At 37.6% G+C, this 26,722-nt stretch overlaps 1 protein-coding gene across 2 annotated transcripts in view; it reads right to left on the reverse strand.

Moving 5' to 3' along the window:
- Positions 1-26,722, reverse strand: part of LOC136875356 (uncharacterized) — a 216,632-nt gene that overhangs the window by 86,402 nt on the left and 103,508 nt on the right. For both annotated transcript variants that reach the window (XM_067148897.2, XM_067148898.2), the window contains exon 3: positions 259-561. In XM_067148897.2, the coding sequence (XP_067004998.2) occupies positions 259-561 (303 nt within the window). The remainder of the gene's footprint in view (positions 1-258; positions 562-26,722) is intronic.

A 26,722-nucleotide genomic window follows, 5' to 3' on the forward strand; every position in this document is an offset into this window, starting at 1 on the left:
TTAACAGGAATCAAGGATATATTTCAAGAACATTTCATTCATAATTTATATCACATCACAACACTTTTCTGCCCACTTAAGACATATTGGATTCCACAAATCTCAAAAAATTACTGAAATGGAATATTTTTGTGAATGTACAATTCTGTACAAACAAAATAGAAAGAATGAATAAGGCAATTTTTGCAAAATAGAAATAAAACTATACACCAAACTTCACACACTAAATTTCAATAAGTACTGACAAGTTGTACTAACCTTACCAATGACTGGTATCATATCTGTCCAGCAGAGAGTCAATAGAATCTGAAGACTGACGAAATGATTCCAGAGAGCAATGGAAAGAGCACAAGGTCTTGGTCCTGAGTTATGATGAGGTTTCATGTACGCAATCTGCCTCTGTTGATCACCTGAACTCATGTCTCGTTCTCGCTCCTCATCAGCAGCCTGTAATAATGGACGTGAATGTCGGACGGTGGAGGAAGAGTGAGTATCACGTGTGGAGACCAATCGCGATACAGTGGCTAACAAAGAGCCCCCAGGACCAGTGTAGAGGACTCCCTAAAAATGGAGAAGTGAGAAGTAAAGCAAGAGACAAACAGACAAAAAGAGAGCCAGTTTCTGCCATGGAACATGCATTTAAAGAAGCATAAGACTAGAGAAAGACAAAGAGAGATTATATATTAACACTAATGCCTCATGAGTAAGATAATTTGATCAACTTTCAACAAAAAATACTGCACTTAATAACACATTAATAATGTTATTAATAATAACATTTGAGTCACTAACATCAATGGCCACTAAAAGATCTACTGGACCTATATTGAATACTTACCAACAGGAAGTCACTTCTGAAGCTCTTACTGACAAACAGAAGTTGTTCAAAATATACAAGAAAGGGATGGTCAGGAACAGTTTCCAGCATGTGCCAAGAAATATTATGAAATGCTATGTGGAATAGATATTTAATATATTGTAGATTTAGAGAATGTATCGCAGGATAATGAAGAAAAAATGATGATTGCTAATGAGGGTATTGATGATTGATTCATGGGAAATACAATGATATAAACATCCTCTCTTGATTCTATGTGTAACTATGATGGGAGAAAGAAGAAGAGAACTGTCTATTCATCCAGGTATCAGCAAATCAAAAGAATGATCATTTAATGTGTATTAACAAAACATTCCCAAGATACTGTAAATCGATTATCAGACGAGAACAAGAGCTGACCATGGTAAGTTGGGCAGGAAGGATGAAAGAGAAGAGCCTGCCACAAAAGAGGAAGCAATGTCACACTTACTTATGGGGTCTGTGATTACCACTCCATGCTCCAAGTTGAGAGCTCCTTACATCATGATGGGCAACCAGCCGGATAAATATTTATTAATAATTAATAATACTAACTACTTTCAGATTTTAGAGATACCTGAAATTTTATCCCACAGGAGTTCTTTTACATTCAGTCAATTTATTGACATGGGATTAGTGTAATTGAGCACCTTCAAATACAACTGGATCTTAGGATCAAACCTGCTACCTTGAGCTCAGAAAGTCAGTGCCCTCCCATGAATTCAAGAATTATGGAAGCTTTATCAGACATTTCTATGCTGATAATCTGGATGTATGGATAACTGATATAAAACAGTTGAATCATTTTAGGGAACTTGAACCATTAATCTCAATACCACACTTTTTCACACAGCCATTGTGGTATGTATCCAAACTGTCTCGTGTTAACCCACAGCATGAACTCCCACTGGAACATCAAGCCTTGGTTCACGGTACTGATCGATATGACTATGTTTCAACATAATAACCACGACTTCCCTTTGATCACAGAGATAAGGTTCAACCTATTCAATACTAATTACGTGTTGTATAGATGTTATTTACAACATTTATTTAACATGGGACCGGTTTCAACATTTAAATGTCATCATCAGCCTACACAAATTAATCAAAACAAATGATCAAGGACATAATAACTAAAACTGGCATAGTGACACATTTGAAATATGTACATGGTTTTCTACCAGTCAAAGATTAAAAGAAGGTTTATGATAAGTTATCAAAGCACAAAAGTCTTTATACGCCCATTCACACCTTGTGTTAATAAAATAACAGGAACTTACCCCAATAACTAGAACTGGCGTAGTGACACACTGAGATATGTACATGGTTTTCTTACCAATCAAAGATTAATAGAAGGTTCTGACATATTTTCAAAGCCGAAAGTCTTAAAACGCCTGTATACACCTGTGTCAAATAAAACGTCAAGAACTTAATAGGAATCACTTGGTACACAGCCCTGGCAGGTCCGTCCATGTGCCAATGCATGACAAGCCATATTAACGGGTGCATTTGAATCCCTGAACAACAATCTGGCAGTCTGCTAAGACATTATTGATTCAAATGTTGTCAAAGTGAGAATGTAAATTAGTAGACACACTTTGATTGTGTAATGCACTTGTAGACTTCAATACACATTGCTTTGAAAGGCTTGATTTTTTCCTGTTAAAATTTACACTGATGTATATGAAATTATAAGAAACAGTCAGTGGTAATAGATTGTCCTTCAGTATTATTTTCCGATGCAGTACAGATGATCTAAAATTCTCAGTTCAATCGGAAGAATTTTTATCAGCCTGAAACGAGGATAAAAATAAAGGAACATATGTATTAAAATATAACAGGCCTGGGCAAGCTAAAATATGTTGGTATATGGTAAACGTGGCTCACCTTGGACAGCGTGTTGAGACGTTAACTTTGTGAGGAGGTGGTACGGACTGTTATGTGAGGTAGGTCTGGAGGGAAGAAGGCAGGGGGAGGGGTCGGGGGGTGGGGGGAAGGGAAGGATCGGGTTGGGAGAGTAGAGGGTTTAAGGCGGGTCTTGTGAACCGTGTGGTGGGGGTCTGTGACGTGATAGGGTATTGTGTATCGCGCTAAATATTGATCGCCTACTCAGAAGATCAACACACCTAAAGACTTTAATTTTAAAAAATCAAAAAGAATGTTAGTTTTTTTCTGAGATTTCGTTCAGGTTTGAATTGGAGTAAAAGAACTGGTCTAAATGAATGAGGCAATTTTCTGTGACGTCAAGAATTGAGCCTTTGTTCACATTCATGAGCACCTCTATATCTTGTTGTATGTGACTGAAGCTATGCTTTGAATCTTGAATGTGCTGGCCATCTGCAGACTATCTATTATATTTTATAGCATTTACATGCTCCAAGTATTTGATTTTGAAGTTCCCCCCTGTTTGTCCAATGTACGAGGATTGACAGTTTTGACATTGGAATCTGTAGATTCCCGACTTATGATAAATGTTAGTCTTGTTAATTGAGCTGGTATTATATATGATATCCATATTTTTATTGTTAGTTCGATATGCGATTTTGGTGTTGTGTTTCTTCAGAATATTTGTAACATTGTAAATATCTTCATTGAAAGTGAAGGTTGAATAATAATCAGGTCAGAGTTGAATTTAGGCGATATTTTTGTTTGTTGATAATGCGCTCTATAAATGCATTGTCATAACCATTATATTTAGCTAGGTGTGTTGATCTTCCGAGTAGGCGGTCAATATTTAGCGCAATACACAATACTCTATCACGTCACAGACCCCCACCACACTGTTCACAAGACCCGCCTTAAACCCTCTACTCCCCCAACCCGATCCTTCCCTTCCTCCCACCCCCCACCCCTACATTCTTCCCACCATACCTACCTCACAAAACAGTCCGTACCTCCTTCTCACAAAGTTAATGTCTCAACACGCTGTCCAAGGTGAGCCACATTTAACATATACCAACATATTTTAGCTTGCCCAGGCCTGTTATATTTTAACACATATGTTCCTTTATTTTTATTCTCGTTTCAGGCTGATAAAAATTCTCCCGATTGAACTGAGAATTTCAGATCATCTGTACTGCATCGGAAAATAATACTGAAGGACAACCTATTACCACTGGCTGTTTCTTATAATTTCATATACATCAGTGTAAATTTTAACAGGCAAAAATCAAGCCTGTAGGATGCTAAAAGGTTTGTTTTATCACCTATTCAATACATATAAATTTTATAAATTAGGAATTTATTATTGATTCCACTTGAGACATGTTTCACCCTTCATTGAGGGCATCATCAGTCAAATTATCACCTCAAGGCAAAAAATCAGGTACCTGGTTAGTAGTTGACATGCACAAATTAATACATATTATTAATACACATACAAAAATTAAGTATGGGAAATAGTTGTACAAAAGTGATGGTTGAACATATAGGTTTATAGATGAGAAGTCAGCACCAATGCGTAAAATTAAAATAGTAGAGTTCGGCAGTGGTGCTCTGGAGAACAGTTGACGCAATCATAGGAAAATATAAAGTTTAAAAATATTTACATTATAACAATTAAGGGAGAAAAGGTGTAGTGTTCGGCGTCAATGTTTGTAACCAAAAATTAATGTCAAAGGTTGGTACTATACAGTATTTACATTGTTCAATTGAACAGTTGAGATAAAGTTTTAAAATATTTACATTGTAACATTCAGTGTAAATGTTTGTAATAAAAAATAATGTCAATGGTTGGTAACTATACAGTAATTACATTATCTAATTGAACAGTTGAGAATTTACAATTATATAGATATTTACACAAGAGCAGCTTGGTGCGCAAGGATAAAAAATTCTAGTACCAAGTGCGTCCTGATGTTTTAGAGGTTGGAAGAAAGAAATAGCATTGACATTTCAGAAATATGTAGAGCGGTTTATTTTAGTTAAAATCACCGGGCGTAGGGAAATATTTCATAGCCAAATGAGGTTTTATAGGCATCAAGCTGAAAGTTGTCTGGTTGCAGCACCGAGATCGGTACGGAGACTGGTCAGTGTGGATGGAGATTCATGGGTATTCCGTGCGTTTGAATGGCAACAATGGTGACAGTTATTAGTGGGCAATTGCTAATTACGAAAATGTTGCGGGTTGAAACTTTCGCTTATTCTTTTAGTTGACTTCTGTAGCATCGAGTGTGATGTGAAGACATCGGTGTGAGATGCCGGTGAGACAAGTTGATATTGTTCCGTGGAATAAAGTATGGCGGACTTCGGGATGAAGTTATTGTTTTTTACTGGTCTGGTGAGATAGAATAGAGTTGCTTGTGTTGTGAACTGCGGTGGAGAGATTAGAATGTATATGGCAACTGCAGAGTCAGAGCGTTGTAGCTGGGGTGAGGCATCTTCTTATTCTGACTGCGGAGAGGAGCCGTAGTGGCACGCCATATTCATGCCGATATGCGCTGGGTTCCGGCGTGTTGTTGAAAGTTGTATTGTATGAAGTGGAAGTTATCTGATGTGTCGCTGAGAGGTAATTGTTGATGAGTATTGGTGGACTATGAAGGTAAACTTAAATTTTGTACGTGTATTAATAATATGTATTAATTTGTGCATGTCAACTACTAACCAGGTACCTGATTTTTTGCCTTGAGGTGATAATTTGACTGATGATGCCCTCAATGAAGGGCGAAACATGTCTCAAGTGGAATCAATAATCAATTCCTAATTTATAAAATTTATATGTATTGAATAGGTGATAAAACAAACCTTTTAGCATCCTACAAGAATACTCTTTGAAAAATAATCAGAATAGAATGGTTATAGTTGTATTTTTGGATTTTTTTTTCTATTTGCTTTATGTCGCACCGACATGGCGACGATGGGAGAGGAAAGGCCTAGGAATGGGAAGGAAGCGGCCGTGGCCTTAATTAAGGTACAGCCCCAGTATTTGCCTGGTGTGAAAATGGGAAACCATGGAAAACCATCTTCAAGGCTGCCGACAGTGGGGTTAGAACCTGCTATCTCCCGGATGCAAGCTCACAGCTGCGCGCCCCTAACTGCACGGCCAACTCGCCCGGTAATTCTTGGATACTGAGAAGGCATATGATCATGTATCAAGTAAGCACATATGGGAATGTCTGAAACGTAAAGAAGTGCCAGATGAGATTATAGCTTGAGTAAAACAACTATCATAATCTATAAGTTTCATTTCCGTATTTATGTTATACACAAATGCAATGAGAAGAAGGCTTCCATCTAATCAATACTTATTTATTAAATTAAAAATTAAAACTACAGGACCAGTTTCGACCTTTCTAGGTCATCTTCAGCTGGTCACACAATCACATATAACATATCATGTAATCATAAAACATCACTAGATCTAACAAAGAATGTCATACAATGATAACATGTCAAAATTGTTCTCATGATTGGGGGCAATCGTCAAATTGGAACTTGGTATTCACTGTCTTTTCATGAATAACATATATAAAAACACATTCATAAAAGTCTGGATTGTTCATAGGCATGATTTTTTCCTAAATTAGATGCTAGCTTTTTAAAACATGTATGGTAACACAGAGAGAGCATGTGTATTGATCACAATTTGTTAGTCTTGTGGGTTGCACTTCCTTGTTTCCTGAACCCTCAGTTGTACATTTTGATAGAATAGTTATAGATAGTTTTAATTTTTAATTTAATAAATAAGTATTGGAAGTCGTCTTCTCATTGCATTTGTGTAAAACAACTATATCGAGAGACAAAGAGCTGTGTGCAGATTCAAGGAGGCAGATCAAACTGTTTTCAAAGCAAGAGCGGAGTCCAACAGGGAAGTTGTCTATCACCACTTCTCTTCATTACTATAATGGATGAGGTTATAAAAGCAATTAAAATGAAGGATCAGACAACAAAAGCATTTGTATGTTATGCTATGGGGTGAGACAGAAGCAGAAGTTCAAGCTAAGCTAGATCCTTGGCAAGAAGAATTTGAAAGAATGAGAAAGATCACCAGCCGAACCAAAACCATCGGTTTAGTAATGAGTAGAAATCCTGAAGCAGACCACCTGTGAGTGCAAAATGAAGAAGTAGACATTATTTAGAGAGCTTCGATTCTTCTGACAATACCATAATCCAAGAAATAGGCAATAGAATATGTTATTGTTATTGAAGGTAAATGTGGTAAACTTCTCTTTCGGAGGAGGTTCTTTTTCCAAGGTAGTCTTGGGTTTACTTCTAAATTTATTGAGAACGAAGGCTTTATTGAAACCATTACATTCAGCTATTGTATAAATGGTGTTGATTTCTTTCTTAAAGTTCTTACAAGATAAAGGAACAGTAAGTGCTCTGAAAATTATGACCAGGATTTGAAGATTTTACATTATGAATAGAAAGGTTCATTACTCAATATACTTGAGAATATTTATATTGATATTGACCAATACAACAATTCCTCAGACAACCTAAATGAAATCAACGAGAAGAAAATGGTTTTACTGGAAATCTTTGTCCTGCTCATCTGTAAACAATTTGTTAATAAAAACGAGTTTCACCATCAACATTCCAGAACTAGACCCGCCCTTCCCTCAATATCCCCCTCCCATACCTTACCCCTCCTCTTTCCCCTTTCCGCTTCCCCACCCAACCATGTCATCTCTGACACGCTGTAAGCTACACATAAGCTTAGTGTCAATAGTGACACGAGATCGACAAGGTCGTACCATTTGAGACGACAGCCTTTTATCGAGTAGGTTGACTGAGCCTTTTCTTTTCAAGCGATATTTTAGGTTTTTGTTTCATCCATTTATTCTCTTCTTTTTCTTTCCCTATTACAGATGAGGCACACTTATTATTCCCTTTATTGACAGCCTCACTACACTGCGCAACACAGTGTTCCACTTTTCAAAAGGATTAGCAAGTTTTATGTCAACCAAACTAATTTTTAGACAAGAGGATTTTTCTACCTCAACATGTTTTTAAAATGTCAATCATGATCATTGTATTTTAATAATAATAATGTTATTTGCTTTACGTCCCACTAACTACTCTTTTACGGTTTTTGGAGACGCTGAGGTGCCAGAATTTAGTCCCGCAGGAGTTCTTTTACGTGCCAGTAAATCTACTGACACGAGGCTGTCGTATTTGAGCACCTTCAAATACCTTCGGACTGAGCCAGGATCGAACCCACCAAATTGGGGTCAGAAGGCCAGCGCCTTAACCGTCTGAGCCACGCAGCCCAGCATGGTATTTTAATTCCCAAACTTCATAAATGTAATATATGAGCTTCTACTAAGGATGGCCTTTAGATAGGCTGAAACATGTATAGATATCGTCCCATCTAACACAGATGGTTGTTTTGTATTGACAAGGAGGATTATATAAGACTTTTTATTTGTAAAGTGATAACCATCAATACAGAATGAGATTTACAACATGCAATGCCCTTCTTGACACCAGGAATAAAACTACAGTCGCCAGGATGACAGGCAAGCAGCTAAGCTGCTATACTACCATGTTCCCCAATAACAATAATGTATTATATATACATTGTCATTGACAAGGCAGGCACCAATTTTTGTAATTAGACAAAGTCTCTCATAGCGCATTGGCAATGCCGGTGGCTCCAAATAGCCTACGCAGTGGCCTCCACGGGATGCACTAGCCATGCATCTTGGTAGGTGTGCTATTTACCAACTGATGAGCCCAACTTAGTACACTCGGGCGAAATGCTGGCAACCAGGATTGAGTTAGCTGAAAAATCTATAATGTCCAATAACGGACCATTTATATAGGTAATATAAATTTACTCATTCAGGACAATATTTCAAGTTCCTTATGGGAATCAACATCTATATCATCTGATGGCCAAACAGGTATCAATTTTTGGTAATGAGACAAAGTCTCTCATAGTGCAATGGCACTGCCAGTGGCTCCAAATAGCCTATGCAGTGGCCTCCATGGTATACACTAACCATTTAAAGTTAAAAATTTCATGATTTTCCTGTATTGAATAGAGAAATATACAATATTAAATAGAAGGAAGGATCCACCTTTCAATACTCCGTTGTTAAGTTGAACCAAATAGAAGTTACAACCTGTTCATTTGGAACCGGTTTCAACACATTTGAAGTGTCATCACCAGCCAACTAGCAAAGCAGTGCAGAAATTAAGTCATAATTTCAATATCCTGGTCTATTGTAGTGAAAATATGTTTTGTGTCATGTATATGTTGCCCAACTGCCAAAAATCTGTTGTATTTTATTGCATTAATGTGTTTAAAGTACCTAATTTTGAAGTTACAACCAGTTTGATCTATATAGGAAGAGTTACAGTTGTTGCACTTAAAACGGTATATGCCTGATTTAGAAAAGACACTTGTTTTATTTAAGGAGTTGGAGTTATGCAATAATTCAAGGTTTGCTTCGGAACCACCTGAATTAAGCCTGTTGAATACCACAGATTAAGAGAACAAGATTTATTCTTCCCACTGATAACACAAGTTTTGCAGTTTCTTTTTAACAAGACTAAAGATACACCTTATGATCTATATGCCTCAAGCTGGACTATTTTCTTGTGTATTAAGACTTAACAACTGAGTTAATTTCTCAAATTTTATAGAATTTTACTTTATGGTCAGACGCACCATACCCTCATCATCTTGTACCACAATTTTAACTTGTTATAATTTTACATTTGTTATTGTAGGTGCTGTCATGTGTTTTATATTGTTTTTTGATTAGTTGTGACTTGCTCAATTGATTCATTGGCTGATGATGATGCGCAATGAGTGTCGAAACTAGTACCAATCTTGTATAAACGACATGTGATCTAACTCACATCAATAAATTGTCATTGTATTGAAAAGGTGGAACCTTAACATTTTCAATTTACTGAAACAATGACATACAGCATATCTATTAGTTATGTGAAGTATATTTTCTCAATTGTGATTAGTATCTCTCAGTTCCATAGCTGTGAAGTGGATCCAGTTTCTTTTGTAAAACCTGGTTTTACAAAAGTAAATGAGGAACTCAAGAAAGAAGATTACAGTAAAACAGATCCAGTAGTCATTGCTTTACAAAAATTATTATACATTGTGACTCTAAATATCCTGTATTCATTTTTAATGAACTTCTCAAAACGTACAGTCAATATAAAAGAATTGTGCCTCGCTCTTCTCATCAAACTATTTACTCGTGAGACAGCATCAACTGTGCATCTACTGATTAAAGCTTACCAGTGCCGTTATTTTTAAAACGTATCTCAAAATGTTCCATTAGTTCCAGAACCATAAGCAAGAAGTAGCATATAAACAGCGTGCTAGCAACTACAGTAACAAATACAAGTACTTTAGCCATCACCAGTGGAAACAGATTGCAACTCACAGACCAGCCTCCTCTTCATTAATTAATTCAATCAATCAATCAATCAATCAATCAATCAATCAATCAATCAATCAATCAATCAATCCATTCATCCATCCATCCATCCTTAAGACTACAGCATTCTAACATGTCTCAATATAAATAACTAAAGCCAGACTTCATTGATATTAATATGACAGATCACAAACTCTTGCAAACAGTTCTGATGCAGGCATGGATGCAAAACAAAACATTCTTCAATGTAGATCCGGGTAAGAAATTATTCTACTCATCTTGCAGTCACATGAACAAAGAGGAATGTAAGCATTCATTGTAAAGTAAGTCATCATAATCAAAATGGATGTTCAGTTGTTAATGCTATATCCTTTACTATTTCATATATGAACTGAAAACATTGTGGTCATCATTTCATGAACTTCTGTACGAGTGAAACCTATTGATAGAGTAGATCATGGAAGATAACCGATGAAAAATGAGAGCTGTTGGACTAGACGAAAGCGTGGTTGAATGGGTGGCTACATTTCTAGAAAAGAGAACTCAGAGAATCAGAGTAGAGGAAGTGATAGTTGATCCTGTAAAGATTAAGAGAGGAAGGAACAGTCCACAGGGCAGTATTGTTGGACCTTTATGTCTTTTAATTATTTTAACTATTTGAAATAGGGATTTGAAAGGCACTCGAGAGCTAGAAATTACCCACCATCTAAGCATTTAAGGGGACATTAAATAGAAAATATCAGAGAAAAGTCACTGTTCTGTTTTTCAAGCAATTTTATTTAGGAGGGCCCAATGCATCTCTTTGTGAAATTTCAGACAAAAATCTTAATATTTTTGTGTTGTTTTAGGCATTTGAATCTGTACATTGATAACTTCAGTGCATCGACTGAGTGAATGTACTAATTAGTACATGTTATTTGTTTGATATATTCTCTCACAAATTAGTTTTTATCAAACACTTGCTTCCTACCCACCCTGTATTGTCTGTAACACCATATGAAAAGTACTTATTTGATTACCACTTGCATGAAGGAGCGATACCAAGTCAATGGAGGGTTGTGATAGTAGCCCCAGTGTACAAGGGAAAGGGTGATGAACGTAAAGTGGATAATTACAGGCCAGCCAGCTTAATGTTCTGTTTATAAGATCTGGGAAAGCATTCTTTCTGATTATATTACATATACCTTTCCAAATAAAGCTTTTTGAGAGTCCACCTTTTCAATAAAATATGGTATTTATTTACATAAAAAAACTTTACATTATCTGATCTGTAGTGAACTAAGTATCTCTAGGCCTAGGGTAGAGAAAGTGAAACCTGTCTGCAAACGAATAAGGGTAGAAAATCTCCAGGACGAGGAAATTAGACAGAAGTACATGGATATGATTAGTGAGAAGTTTCGAACAGTAGACGGTAAGCAGGTTCAGGATATAGAAAGTGAATGGGTGGCATACAGGAATGCTGTAGTAGAAACAGCAAGGGAATGCCTAGGAACAACTGTGTGTAAAGATGGGAAAAGGCGAACATCTTGGTGGAATGATGAAGTGAGAGCAGCCTGTAAACGTAAAAAGAAGGCTTATCAGAAATGGCTCCAAACAAGGGCCGAGGCAGACAGGGATTTGTACGTGGATGAAAGAAACAGAGCGAAACAAATAGTTGTTGAATCCAAAAAGAAGTCATGGGAAGATTTTGGTAATAACCTGGAAAGGCTAGGTCAAGCAGCAGGGAAACCTTTCTGGACAGTAATAAAGAATCTTAGGAAGGGAGCGAAAAAGGAAATGAACAGTGTTTTGAGTAATTCAGGTGAACTCATAACAGATCCCAGGGAATCACTGGAGAGGTGGAGGGAATATTTTGAACATCTTCTCAATGTAAAAGGGAATCATCATGGTGGTGTTGCAAACAGTCAAGCTCATGGGGAGGAGGAAAATGATGTTGGTGAAATTATGCTTGAGGAAGTGGAAAGGATAGTAAATAAACTCCATTGTCATAAGGCAGCAGGAATAGATGAAATTAGACCTGAAATGGTGAAGTATAGTGGGAAGGCAGGGATGAAATGGCTTCATAGACTAGTCAAATTAGCGTGGAGTGTTGGTAAGGTACCTTCAGATTGGACAAAAGCAGTAATTGCACCTATCTATAAGCAAGGGAAGAGGAAGGATTGCAACAACTATCGAGGTATCTCATTGATTAGTATACCAGGCAAAGTATTCACAGGCATCTTGGAAGGGAGGGTGCGTTCAGTCGTTGAGAGGAAGTTGGATGAAAACCAGTGTGGTTTCAGACCACAGAGAGGCTGTCAGGATCAGATTTTCAGTATGCGCCAGGTAATTGAAAAATGCTACGAGAGGAATAGGCAGTTGTGTTTATGTTTCGTAGATCTAGAGAAAGCATATGACAGGGTACCGAGGGAAAAGATGTTCGCCATACTGGAGGACTATGGAATTAAAGGTAGATTATTAAAATCAATCAAAGGCATTTATGTTGACAATTGGGCTTCAGTGAGAATTGATGGTAGAATGAGTTCTTGGTTCAGGGTACTTACAGGAGTTAGACAGGGCTGTAATCTTTCACCTTTGCTGTTTGTAGTTTACATGGATCATATGCTGAAAGGTATAAAATGGCAGGGAGGGATTCAGTTAGGTGGAAATGTAGTAAGCAGCCTGGCCTATGCTGACGACTTGGTCTTAATGGCAGACTGTGCCGAAAGCCTGCAGTCTAACATCTTGGAACTTGAAAATAGGTGCAATGAGTATGGTATGAAAATTAGCCTCTCGAAGACTAAATTGATGTCAGTAGGTAAGAAATCCAATAGAACTGAATGTCAGATTGGTGATACAAAGCTAGAACAGGTCGATAATTTCAAGTATTTAGGTTGTGTGTTTTCCCAGGACGGTAATATAGTAAGTGAGATTGAATCAAGGTGTAGTAAAGCTAATGCACTGAGCTCGCAGTTGCGATCAGCAGTATTCTGTAAGAAGGAAGTCAGCTCCCAGACGAAACTATCTTTACATCGGTCTGTTTTCAGACCAACTTTGCTTTATGGGAGCGAAAGCTGGGTGGACTCAGGATATCTTATTCATAAGTTAGAAGTAACAGACATGAAAGTAGCAAGAATGATTGCTGGTACAAACAGGTGGGAACAATGGCAGGAGGGAACTCGGAATGAGGAGATAAAGGCTAATTTAGGAATGAACTCGATGGATGAAGCTGTACGCATAAACCGGCTTCGGTGGTGGGGTCATGTGAGGCGAATGGAGGAGGATAGGTTACCTAGGAGAATAATGGACTCTGTTATGGAGGGTAAGAGAAGTAGAGGGAGACCAAGACGACGATGGTTAGACTCTGTTTCTAACGATTTAAAGATAAGAGGTATAGAACTAAATGAGGCCACAACACTAGTTGGAAATCGAGGATTGTGGCGACGTTTAGTAAATTCTCAGAGGCTTGCAGACTGAACGCTGAAAGGCATAACAGTCTATAATGATAATGAATGATGAATGAATGAATTATTAATGTCTTAATGGGACATGTTTCGCCCACATTTTTGGGCGTCATCAGCCATTGTTCCTATACTCAATGATCAAAATAGCCAGGATAGGTAGGTGATGTGATATTCAGGAGTATTTTATCAAATAGTATCCAAGTTAGCATGACAATTTTAACAGGAAACAAATACTCAGGATCCTGGCTACATTGATCATTGACTGTAGGAACAACCGTTAACGATGCTCAAAAATGTGGACAGAATATGTCCCGTTAAGACATTAATAATGTAGTTTTTATGTAAATAAAAATCATGTTGTATTGAAAATGTGGACTCTCAAAAAGCTTTATTTGGAAAGGTATATGTTGCTCAATATTGACCCAACGATGAGATGTATAACTTGTAATTTATTAGACATGTCTGCAAAATTACTAACTAGTTTGAAAGAAGACAATTCAGGTTTAGGAAAGGTTATTCCAGTGAGGCTCAACTTGTAGCATTTCAACAAGATATAGCAGATACTTCAGATTCAGGAGATCAAATGGACTGTATCACTATTGACCTATCCAAGGCTTTTGATAGGGTAGATAGTGGGAGATTACCAATGAAAACATGAGAACTATTGGACTAGACAAAAGAGTGCCTGAATGGGTGGCTAAATTTCTAGAAAAGAGAACTCTGAGAATTAGAGTAGGTAATGTGATAGTTGATCCTGTAACAATTAAGAGGAGATGGGGGAGGGGGTGTCCACAGGACAGTACTGTTGGACCTTTACGTTTTTTATATTTATATACAGTACAACTTGCTCAAAGCAGAATGTCTATAAAGTGGAAACTTGTCCAATGTTTACAAAAGTTATGGTTCCGGTGCACTGGATATGGATTTTTTTTTTTTTTTTTTTTTGCTAGTTGCTTTACGTCGCACTGACACAGATAGGTCTTATGGCGACGATGGGATAGGCCTAGGAGTTGGAAGGAAGCACCCGTGGCCTTAATTAAGGTACAGCCCCAGCATTTGCCTAGTGTGAAAATGGGAAACCACGGAAAACCATCTTCAGGGCTGCCGACAGTGGGGCTCGAACCCACGATCTCCCAGATGCAAGCTCACAGCCACACGCCTCTACGCGCACGGCCAACTTGCCCGGTGGATATGGCTTAGCGTGTTATTTATGTTGTATAAAGCGAAATCTGTTCAACGTGGAAACAGAAAAAAATGATGAAAATAATCACTGTATAATGTGGAAATCATGCTTTAGCCATGATATTTATTTAGACATACTCGGTACTGTAAGAACATAAATATTTCGCCAGGATAACAGTCAGGTGTTTACAGACCATAACACATTGCTCCAATGAGGTCCAGGTTTCCCAAATACCTGGTAGAATGGGATTTAAAACTCCACTAATTGCCTGACTTTTGCCATGGTTCAAAGAGATCTTTATCTTGATGTACAACTTGAGCCCAATTCTAAGGTAAACAGTTCCCTTACTTTGTGTCCTGTCAGTAAATTTGAGTCAGTTTTGAAGACAGCACGATGGCTAAGAAATATACGTCACTGACACTGAACGAGAAAATGAATGTTACTGAAGCAAGTGGAAAGGAAAAGTCTGTGCGCAAAATTATGTTGCGTTTCATATGTGGAAAAACTCAAGTTTATGAGACTTTCAAATATAAGGACAACATTACTAAGCAGTGAATGGAAGGGAATGGACAAATTAATAGGAAATCTAAGGCAGGGCCTCTCAAACGCCCAAAATCTCACGCGTGCAGAGCGAGGCGCAAGAGCTCCGTGCACTGTGCATCGGTGCCGGTCGGTGCCGCTCGGTACGGCTCGGATCAACGCTTCGTCTCTGGGCTACTCGGCTATGTTCGGCTCTACTCGGCTACACTCGGCTCAACTCAGCCAGGATTTGGAGCGCTACGGCGCAAGTGGGGGAGAGGGAGACAGGCGGAGCGAGCGAGACAGGCGTGGGGAAAGAGAGAGACAGCGCTATTGCTCCAAATCGAGGAGTGGGGGTCTTCACTCTGGTCAACCAAGCCAAGTCGTCTTTTGCACTGTGCACAGTGCATGCACCACGCGCATGCACCCTGAGAGGCCCTGATCTAAGGTAACAGGCAATGAAGAAATCAATGATTTATTGTGGGAATTGTTCGTCTGTGCCCATTCGAGAAACCTTCCGGTTAGTGGACCTATGCTACAGAATGAGGCTCTTGCCGTTGCTAAATCACTTGGCAACACCGCCTTTAAAGCATCAACTGGGTGGCTGGAGAGTTTCAAAACAAGACACAATATTGTATGGAATGAAGTCTGTGGTGAGCCCAAAGACGTGGATAGAAATGTAGTAGGTGAGTGGAAATCGAAGCTGCAAAATTTAATTTCAGGCTATGAACCTAAAGACATTTTCAACACTGACAAAACAGGATTGTTTTTTCGAGCCTTTCCTTCAAAGTCACTTGCGCTTCGTGGGGAAAAGTGTGGTGGGGTTAAAATGTTGAAAGAAAATCTTACAGTACTGTTGTGCGGTAACATGAAGGGGGATATGAAAAAGTCCCTCGTAATTGGGAAATCAGCAAAACCACGGTGTTTTAAAAACTTGGACTTGCGCAAGCTTCTGGTAACATGGAGGAGCAATGGGAAAGCCTGGATGACCAGTGCTCTAATGGAAGAATGGCTGAACTAATTTAATTGTAAAATGAAGAAGGAAAATCGCAAAGTTATTCCTTTTCTCGACAATGCCACTTGTCACCCACGTGTTGCTTTCCAATGTCAAGCTAGTCTGGTTTCCACCTAACACAACCGGCGTTGTTCAACCTATGGACCAAGAAGTGATTTCCACATTTAAATCTCACTACAGGTGTTTATTGATGCAGTCACTGATCAAGAATGTTGATACAGCTAATGGTACCTAGTCCCTTGTACGCTAGTTTCCATACTGGATGCTGTCAACTGGATCAGTTTGGCTATGAAGCAGATCAAACCTCAAACAGTCGTAAGGTGTTTTCAAAAGCGGGATTTTAAGAAAATGATGACGTCGGCACACCTGAGGAAGTGACTGAAAATGCTGTACTGATATCTATGCTGAGCCAACTACAGAATTTCGCATGTAATGTAGACGAACACTTTCGCAGTGGCGACCAGCTTGCTACTCACTACAGTTTCCAGTCTGCTGTATAGTTTCTGAAATTCTGCCGTATGGAGGGGGGTAGCAGCCTTTCAGATGTTGCAAGGGCGGCAGTCTAGATGATTGACTGATATGGTCTTGTAATAATACTCAACATGGCTTAGCTGTGTTGATACTACTACACGGCTGAAAGCAACGGGAAACTACAGCCATAACTAACTCCCAAGGACATGCAGTTTTCTCTGTATGAACGATGAACTGATGATGGCTTCCTCCCGGGTAAAATATTCCGGAGGTAAACTAGTCCCCCATTTGGATCTCCGGGTGGGGACTACACGAGAGGGGGTGATCATCAGGAAGATGTATACTGACATTCTGAGAGTCGGAGCGTGGAATGTTAGAAGTTTGAATCGTTGTGGTAGATTAGAGAATCTGAAAAGGGAGATGGATGGACTAAAGTTAGATGTAGTTGGAATAAGTGAAGTATGTTGGCAGGAAGAACAGGATTTTTGGTCAGGTGACTACCGAATTATCAACACAAAATCAAACAGAGGAAATTCAGGAGTTGGTTTAATAATGAATAAGAAAATAAGGCAGCGGGTGAGCTACTACAATCGGCATAGTGAAAGAATTATTGTCATCAAGATAGACACCAAACCAATGCCCACCACAATAGTGCAGGTCTATATGCCTACTAGTTCAGCGGATGATGAGGAAACTGAAAGAACATATGAAGAGATAGAAGATTTAATACAATATGTAAAAGGTGACGAGAATCTAATTGTGAAGGGAAACATGGAATGCAGTGGTAAGCCAAGGAAGAGAAGGTAATACAGTAGGAGAATTCAGACCGGGACAAAGGAACAAAAGAGGAAGTCGACTGGTTGAATTCTGCACTGATCATAATTTAGTCCTTGCCAGTACTTGGTTCAAACACCACAAACGACGGCTTTATACGTGTTTTTAAAGATAAAAATTTCATTGTTCCGTATTGAAAGTATTAACGTTAAAAATTAAATAATTGAAAGAGGTTCAACCTATTCAATACATAGGAAAGAAATGTAGTGATTACATTTTATTTAATAGTAAAAATAAATGGGACCGGTTTCGACCCTAGTCCAGGTCATCGTCAGCCGTAAAAACATGTAAAACAATGCATATGAAAAAGAAAAAGAAAAAGATTAATTAAACTCTGGATCGGTATAAGATGAAACAGTACGTAATATTAAGAATGGTAGTATGGCACACGCAATGATAGGCGAAGATTCACAATGTTTATGAATATTGGAGAACAGTCAAAAGGTCAGTTTCCACACTCTGTCAGGCACAAAGTCACAACACTATCAAATAATATATGAAGATCATAAATAATTTGAAGTCGCAGACGAATAGATTTGTAGAAGCAAACCGCCAGCTCCCGGTGATCAGCGCGGCACATTCAAGGTCATGCGTTGCGGTCTCGAACGCCAAAGTAGAATGGAGAATATCCTGAAGGTCCAGTATTTGTCTCGGTTGCGGGAAGTTAAGTACGTGTATATAGAAATATACAACGCAAATCAGTATAATTGAATGAGTATTTGTGCTCCTGCTAAGTTCTTGGAAAACAGTTCTCTTTACAATTGTTTTTTCAAGTCAGCAGGGCTGCTGAAGAAATGTTAGGAAGGAAGAAAAGATCAACTAAGAATCAGTGGATAACTCAGGAGATACTAGACCTGATTGATGAACTACGAAAATACAAGAATGCTAGAAATGAAGAGGGCAGAAAAGAATACAGGTGATTAAAAAATGAAGTGGATAGAAAGTGCAAGATAGCTAAGGAACACTGGCTGAAGGAGAAGTGCAAGGATTGTTGCAAGTGATAAAAATCATTGTTGTCCGTATTGAAGATACTGAATGTAGGATGCTAAATGGTTTATTTTGTCACCTATTCAATACATATAAATTTTACATTTAGGAATTTATTATTAATTCCGCTTGAGACATGTTTCGCCCTTCATTGAGGGCATCATGAGTCAAATTACCTCCTCAAAGCAAAAATCAGGTACCTAATTAGTATTTAACATGCACAAATTAATACACATTACAATGGGAATGTTAAATGTTCATACCTGCCAACTTTACAAAACCAAAAACCAGGAGATTTTGATACGAAAATCAGGAAAAATCAGGAGATACAATTGGTCAAAACTGCTCATTCTACATATCTTGCGCAATACAGTACTACGATATATTTATAATACTTATTGTCTCAAAGCCCGACTGTTACTAAACAATGCTACAAGGCTAAAAATTACACATCTCTATTCCCTCAAAGAAAGTATGTGAGTGAGATGATCGGTCTCTGACAAGCCTACCGAAAATAGTATGAACTCATGCACTTACATGCCATCACTTAGCAAATGCATAGATTAATATATTGCATTAAGCACCCGTACAATTATGCGAAACGCAATGCTGTTTGTATCAAATAACTAGCTGATGTACCCTGAGCTTTGCCACGGAATTCTCAGAAAGACTGCCCTTATAGTTTTCCCAACTGAAGTCAACATAGATCATTACAATGACACCAGTATGAATGTCATGATTAAGAGAAATGCTGTCATATGATATTTTCAATCAAATGAAAACAGCACATTTTCTCACTTTTAGCGAAAAGTACTACGGTGTTGATCTAACAGTTCAAAGTTTCAAGGCTTGAATGACCAGGCTGCAGACAATCGCGAACACTCCTGTGTAATTATTCCATTTAAGTGTGCACACTGCTCATTCTAATCACTGCTTCAGAGTAGGGATCAAATAGCTGGAATACTATGATTATCCAGTGTGTTACATACCAGCAGTATCAGAAAATTTATGAACCAGAGGAATGGCATACCAAAGAAGAGAGAGATCTAACTCTCCACTCCTCAGCTACTTCCCGCCAATATTCAGGCAGGCTGTTATACCGGTACTCGATACACAACATACATCTATCGGAGATAAATGGCAGGAGAATAAACAAAGCACATCACAACAAACAATGGTCAATGTAATGTTCTTGTTGATCAATTTTATGAGCTTTCTATATTGGAGGCCTTCACATTTAGTTTTCTTCCGAATCTGTGATATTAGAAGATCTAATGTAAAGTGAGTCGTCCTTTCTTTCATGACTCCCTCTTGTGTTATTATTCAAGCAATCGTTCCTTCATAACTTTTTTCTCATTAATGTGTAACATATTTTTCATTGTAATCCATGTATGAATAGATAATGTTTCAGACATTTGACCTTAAGGTTACCTACAGGCTGATGCCCTTAACAAGGGGCGAAACATGTCCCTGAGAAGTGTATACAGTATTATGGAGATTTCATCCACGAAGCACGTGGCTTGTACGGAATAGGTGGGTGATAATAGAATAAATTATTTTTGTGATAATTTGCTTAAGTCAATTTCAATACAGATCAATCATGACAACTGTCCCTTGCAAAACTGAATAAGACATAAATAATCGGAAATTGTATTATCTATAACTTTTGTTATGTAGTACTTTTCAATATGACCAGTAAGACAGGTAATTAAAAATTAAATTTTGGCACCTTTCCCTAAACTACCATTTCGAACAGAATGAATAAAATTATTTGTAGTGTAGACTGTAGTTCCATATTCCCCAACTTTACATAAAATTCTGTTCATACATTTTCTCGTACCTCAGTGCTGATATGGACTTAGCAAAAAATATCCAAATAAATGAATATCTCTCTATAGCCAGTACAGCAAAAATGTATAAGACGTAACTGATAGGAAATTTAATAATATATAACTTTAATTATGCAGTATTTATCGATATGGCCAATAACAACATACATATTTGAGAAATACATTTTAGGCCTTCCCCTAAACTACCATTTCACTCAGCGTGAATAAAATTATGTATGGCCTAGATTGTAGCGACTTATTCCCCGACATTATATACCGAGTTTCATTAAATTCTCTTCAGCCGTTTTCTCGTGATGAGCGTGCGTACGTACGTACATACATACAGACAGACAGAAATTACGGAAAATGAAAACGTGCATTTCCCCTTGTTACTATGGTCACGACCGGTACGAAAATATCTTTCTTTTTAAATTCTGAGCAATGTACAGACAAAACTTATTTTATTTATATTGAGATAAATTAAAATTAGTCAAAATTGTCTCCAAATGGCTCCTAAAATCTCTAGAAAAGTCAGTAGTCGTTGTCATTGAAATTCTGTCACTAAGTTACTAAGTAAGACCAAATACAGTACTGTATTCGGTAAGACTCAATATCTAGCGACTAGTCTCTGGAATTGACCAAAGAGAATGGAATCGACTAGACTGGTGCGAACGAACACGAACCGAGTACGCGAGAACGAGAGATTGACAATCGATATACAGGTTTCAATAAAGATCGCACATTTGCGCACATTTCTCGCATTAATAAATGTCGATATTTCATTTGAAAGTGGCCAATGAGCGAAGGACTTCCGGCCACTGGCGTAAAAAACTGAAATGGCGGGATGTGAAAACAAATGTTTTAAGTTCACCAAAAAAAAAAGCTAAAATCGGGAGAAATAATAGAATAATCGAGAGGCGGGAAAAACTCTCGAAAATCCGGAGTCTCCCGCCTAAATCGGGAAAGTTGGCAGGTATGAATGTTAAATACTAATCAGGTACCTGATTTTTGCCTTGAGGAGGTAATTTGACTGATGATGCCCTCAATGAAGGGCGAAACATGTCTCAAGCGGAATTAATAATAAATTCCTAAATGAATAATTTATATGTATTGAATAGGTGACAAAATAAACCATTTAGCATCCTACATTAAGTGCAAGGATGTCGAAGGTTGTATGGTCCTAGGAAAGGTAGATGCTGCATACAAGAAAATCAAGGAAACATTTGGAGATAGGACATCTAGATGTACGAATATTAAGAACTCAGATGGAAAGCCACTTCTAGGTAAAGAAGACAAAGCAGAAAGATGGCAGGAACTTATCCAACAGTTGTATCAAGGTGAAGATGTAGATAATTTGGTTCTGGAACAAGAAGAGGCTGTTGATGCTGATGAAATGGGAGACCTAATTTTGAGGTCAGAGTTTGACAGAGCTGTGAGAGACCTAAATAGGAACAAGGCACCTGGAATTGATGACATTCCCTCTGAATTACTGACTGCCTTAGGGGAAACCACCATGGCAAGGCTATTCCATTTAGTGTGTAAGATGTATGAGACAGGAGAAGTCCCATCTGATTTTTGGCAGAATGTTGTTATACCTATTCCCAAGAAAGCCGGTGCTGACAGGTGTGAAATCTATTGCACCATTAGTTTAGTATCTCATGCCTGCAAAATTTTAACACGTATTATTTACAGAAGAATGGAAAAACAAGTTGAAGCTGAGTTGGGAGAAGATCAATTTGGCTTCAGAAGAAATGTAGAAACATGTGAAGCAATCCTGACTTTACGCCTGATCTTAGAGAATCAAATCAAGAAGGACAAGCCCATGTACATGGCATTCATAGATCTAGAAAAGGCATTCGATAATGTTGATTGGACCAAGCTATTTAAGATTCTGAAGGTGATTGGAATCAGATACCGAGAATGAAGAATTATCTACAATCTGTATAAAAATCAGTCTGCATTGATAAGAATCGAGGGCTTTGGAAAGGAAGCAGCAATCCAGAAAGGAGTGAGGCAAGGCTGCAGTTTGTCCCCCCTCCTTGTCAATGTTTACATAGAACAGGCAGTAAAGGAAATCAAATAGGAATTTGGAAAGGGAATCACAATCCAAGGAGAGGAAATCAAAACCTTAAGATTTGACGATGATGTTATTTTATCCGAGACTGCAGAAGATTCAACAACAATGAAGGTGTTTTAATTTAATCCACCTATTCAATACTTTTATTTCCACTTATAGTGGTTACATAAATAGACTCACAGTTAAATGGGACACGTTTCGCCCTCAATTAACGGCATCTTCAGCCTAAAAGCAATGAAGAGTACAACTAATATTAAAAGTGGAAGCTAAAAGTTTAGCCAGTTATTAAAATTTGGGACATAAAAATGTGAAAAATGATACAATATATAAAGATGCTAATGTAAACACTGTCAATGATTAAACTAAAATCTTGTTGGAGACTAAAACTTCTTCCATTAAAATTCCAATTAAAACAGTTCATTTAAAATGTTAGTTGAAAACCACAGTGATAATAATATAAAGCCAACAACATGAGGGCGTGAAAATAAGCATAAACATGACTGTCATAAATATAATAACTCCAAGGCCGCTGATGAAATTCATCAGCATGAAGTGAGACAGAAGCCTCAGTTGGAAAATTATAAGTGGCCCTTAGCACCGTAGGTAATACTATTGGCTGTAACCTAGCCAGAAAATGCCAGTAGATACTGAAATAATGTTTTCTGTAAGAGAAGGAAAAGATGAAATAAGAAGTTGAACGTAAGGAGAGAATACGGATTACTTAAATTGAAACAGATGAGGACTTACATGTTAGTTGAAAGTTGTTATTTGTTATCTACTGTTGTGTTGGTTGCTGCCCTTCTGTTGGCTCTGAGTCTGGTGTTGTACCTGTGCTGCAGAGGCAGCAGTGAACTCGGAGGGGAAGGAATAGGGGAGTGTGGAAGGGAGGAGAGGATGGGTGGAGACAATTGTGACAAGGCTGACAAAGGGGTGGAGTCAACCGTATTGCTGGAAGTAGGCTTAATATCTGTACACATGGGAGGAGTATTAGAGTATGAAGAATTAAATATATTAGGTATCCTAAATTTATTCGAACTAACTGACTTTAATAATTTTGGCATTAATTTATGTAACATACTTTTACTGTCCGTGGTTTCATTAAGATTTTGTTGCTTATTGTACGTCTGATCTAAATAGATATATAAACTTTCTAATTTGTTCAACATTCTTCCTTTTTCTATGTTTCTAATTATCGCTAGGTCTTTCTGTATGGATTCAAATCTGTGACCAGTCTCCCTCATATGCAAACTCATTGCTGAGTATTTCCTATGTTTTTTCCGCGTTAACTTGTTCCATGTATCTTGTCATAAAACTTCTCCCAGTCTGCCCAACATATGAAAAATTACACTGAGTACATTTGAGTCTATATACTCCTGATCCCAAATAACGATTTTTATCATAATTAACTTTTTTATGATTAAAGAATATGGACTGGTTAGTATTAGTAGTTCTGAAAGCTATATTAAAATTATGTTTCTTGAATACGTTAGTAATCTGGTGTATAGCTGGATTATTATAAGTGAATGTAGCATACTCAGTTTTTTGTTTTTTTTCTGGTATCAGATTTGTGGATAACTTGTTCTTAATTTTATTGATTAATTTGTTGATCATTTCTATTTTGAAACCATTTTGTTTAGCGAGGTACCTAATATAATTTAATTCTTTCTTCAAATTTTTGAGAAATAGAGGGATTCTAAGTGCTTTATAAATCAGACTGTGAAAAGATGTCTTGTTTATGTGAATTCGGGTGCAAAGAAAAATTGTTTATAGTTGTAGATGATTGTATCGGTTTTCTAAATATTTGGAAATCAAAAGTGTTAACCTTACACGTAACTGTTATATCTAGAAAATTCAATGAGTTATTGACTTCGTTCTCTTTCGTGAATTTCAAATTAGGTTTGATTTCATTTAACTTATTTAAGATTTCTTGACTATTAGTGACACCTTTGTTTATGATTACAAACGTATCATCTACATATCTCAACCATAAATCAATTCCTTTAATTTTTGCTATTATTTCATTGTGTTCGATTGAATCCATAAATATGCCCGATATTGGGTCACCCATTGCTAATCCATTCTGTTTATAAATATTATTGTTAAATGAGAAGTACTTATTGTCTAACACAAAATTTAACAATCTAGTGAAATCTTCTACTTCCATTTTACTAAGATTACTGTGTTTACAAATATTATCATGAATGATATTAACAGTTTTATCTGTCGGAATATTCAGGAACATATTCATTACGTCTTACGAACACGTAAGTAAGTTACAGGATTCTGAGCGACTATTAATAGACCTAGACAACGTTGTGAGATGGACAGCAGACAAGGGTATGAAAAGTAAGGTAGTAAGTTTCCCCAAGAGAAAAAGTCCTCTCAGTTATAATTACTGTGTTGATGTAGTGGTAGTACATCATAAGGATCATTGATGGGGTAATCATATTAATATAGTAAAGAAAGGTTACAGATCTCTTCACAATCAATCAATCAATCAATCAATCAATCAATCAATCAATCAATCAATCCTGATCTGCATTCAGGACAGTCGCCCAGGTGGCAGATTCCCTATCTGTTGTTTTCCTAGCCTTTTCTTAAATGATTGCAAGGAAAGTGAAAATTTATTGAACATCTCCCATGGTTATTGCAATCCCAAACTCCCCTTCCCATAAATATTTGCCCCAATTTGTCCCCTTAAATTCCAACTTTATCTTCATATTGTGATCTTTCCTCCTTTTAAAGACACCACTCAAACTTATTCGTCTGCTGATGTCATTCCACGCCAACTCTCCACTGACAGCTAGGAACATACCACTTACATGTTACATTACACGTTATAATTCTCATATTTTGGTCTGTATTGAATTGTACATTAAAGTCAAAGAAATATTAATGTTTATTTAATTCCACCTATTCAATACATAAAGAGTGATTTTAATTAAGAATTAAATCTTATGAAGTAAATTATAGGGACATGTTTTGCCATTTTTTTTTTAGGGCATCTTCAGTCGTAAACTCAAACCTGAAAGATAATAAATCAGGATCCTGATTACTCTTAATTGTAGTTTTTTAAGATAAATTACAAATTATAAAGGTGAGGACGATGTACGAGGACGGTTTGAAAAGTTCTCGGAATCACCGCTAGATGTCAGTGCTAGAGCAACGAGGTTCCTGCGCAATAATCACACATCCTTTGTGAGTGAACACGTGGCGCGTCAGTGCTCTAGCTGCAGGAGTGTGGTAGTGACGACTCTTTGTTGTTGTTCCCGCGTAGTGATTTGTGACAATGGAAAACCTGAGATTCGAGCAGTGAATAAATACTTTGTAAAGAAAGGTATGAAAGCAAAGGAAATTCATGCCGACTTTCAGAACATACTGGGGGACTCTGCTCCTTCATTTTCAACTGTTGCCAAGTGGACCAGCGAGTTTAAATTTGGTCAGGAGAGCTTTGATGATGATCCGCATAGTGGACGGTCAAAAAGTGTTACGACTCCAGAATTTATTGCAAAAGTTCATAAAATTGTCATGAAGGATCGTCGACTGAAAGTGCGGGAGATTGCTGAAGCTGTAAGGATGTCTTATGAATGGGTATATTATATTTTAACCGAAGAATTGGGTATGAAAAAATTATCCGCAAGATGAGTGCCGCTGCTCTTGACATTGGACAATAAACGCACCAGATTGGAAATTGTCCGAAGAAAGTCTGGCCCGTTTTCAGTGCAACCAACAAGATTTTTTGCGCCGGTTTGTGACTACAGATGAAACTTGGGCCCACTACTATACCCCAGAGACAAAACAGCATTCAAAGCAGTGGAAACATGCTGATTCACCACCACCAAAGAAAGCAAAGGCAGTGCGCTCGGATGGAAAGGTCATGGTCTCAGTTTTCTGGGATGCAAAAGGCATTCTGCTGATAGATTATCTTCCTACTGGCCAAACAATTATGGGGCAATACTATGCAAAACTCCTAGACCAACAACAGGAAATGATACACGAAACAAGGCCTGGTTTGGCAAGGAAAAAGGTCATCTTTCATCAGGACAACGCTCCGCTGCACATAAGTGTTACTGCCATGGCAAAACTTCATGAACTGGGGTACAAATTGTTGCCACATCCACCTTATTCACCTGATTTGGCACCATCAGACTT

The sequence above is a fragment of the Anabrus simplex genome, chromosome 6 (assembly GCF_040414725.1).
Source record: "Anabrus simplex isolate iqAnaSimp1 chromosome 6, ASM4041472v1, whole genome shotgun sequence".
Lineage (NCBI taxonomy): Eukaryota > Metazoa > Arthropoda > Insecta > Orthoptera > Tettigoniidae > Anabrus > Anabrus simplex.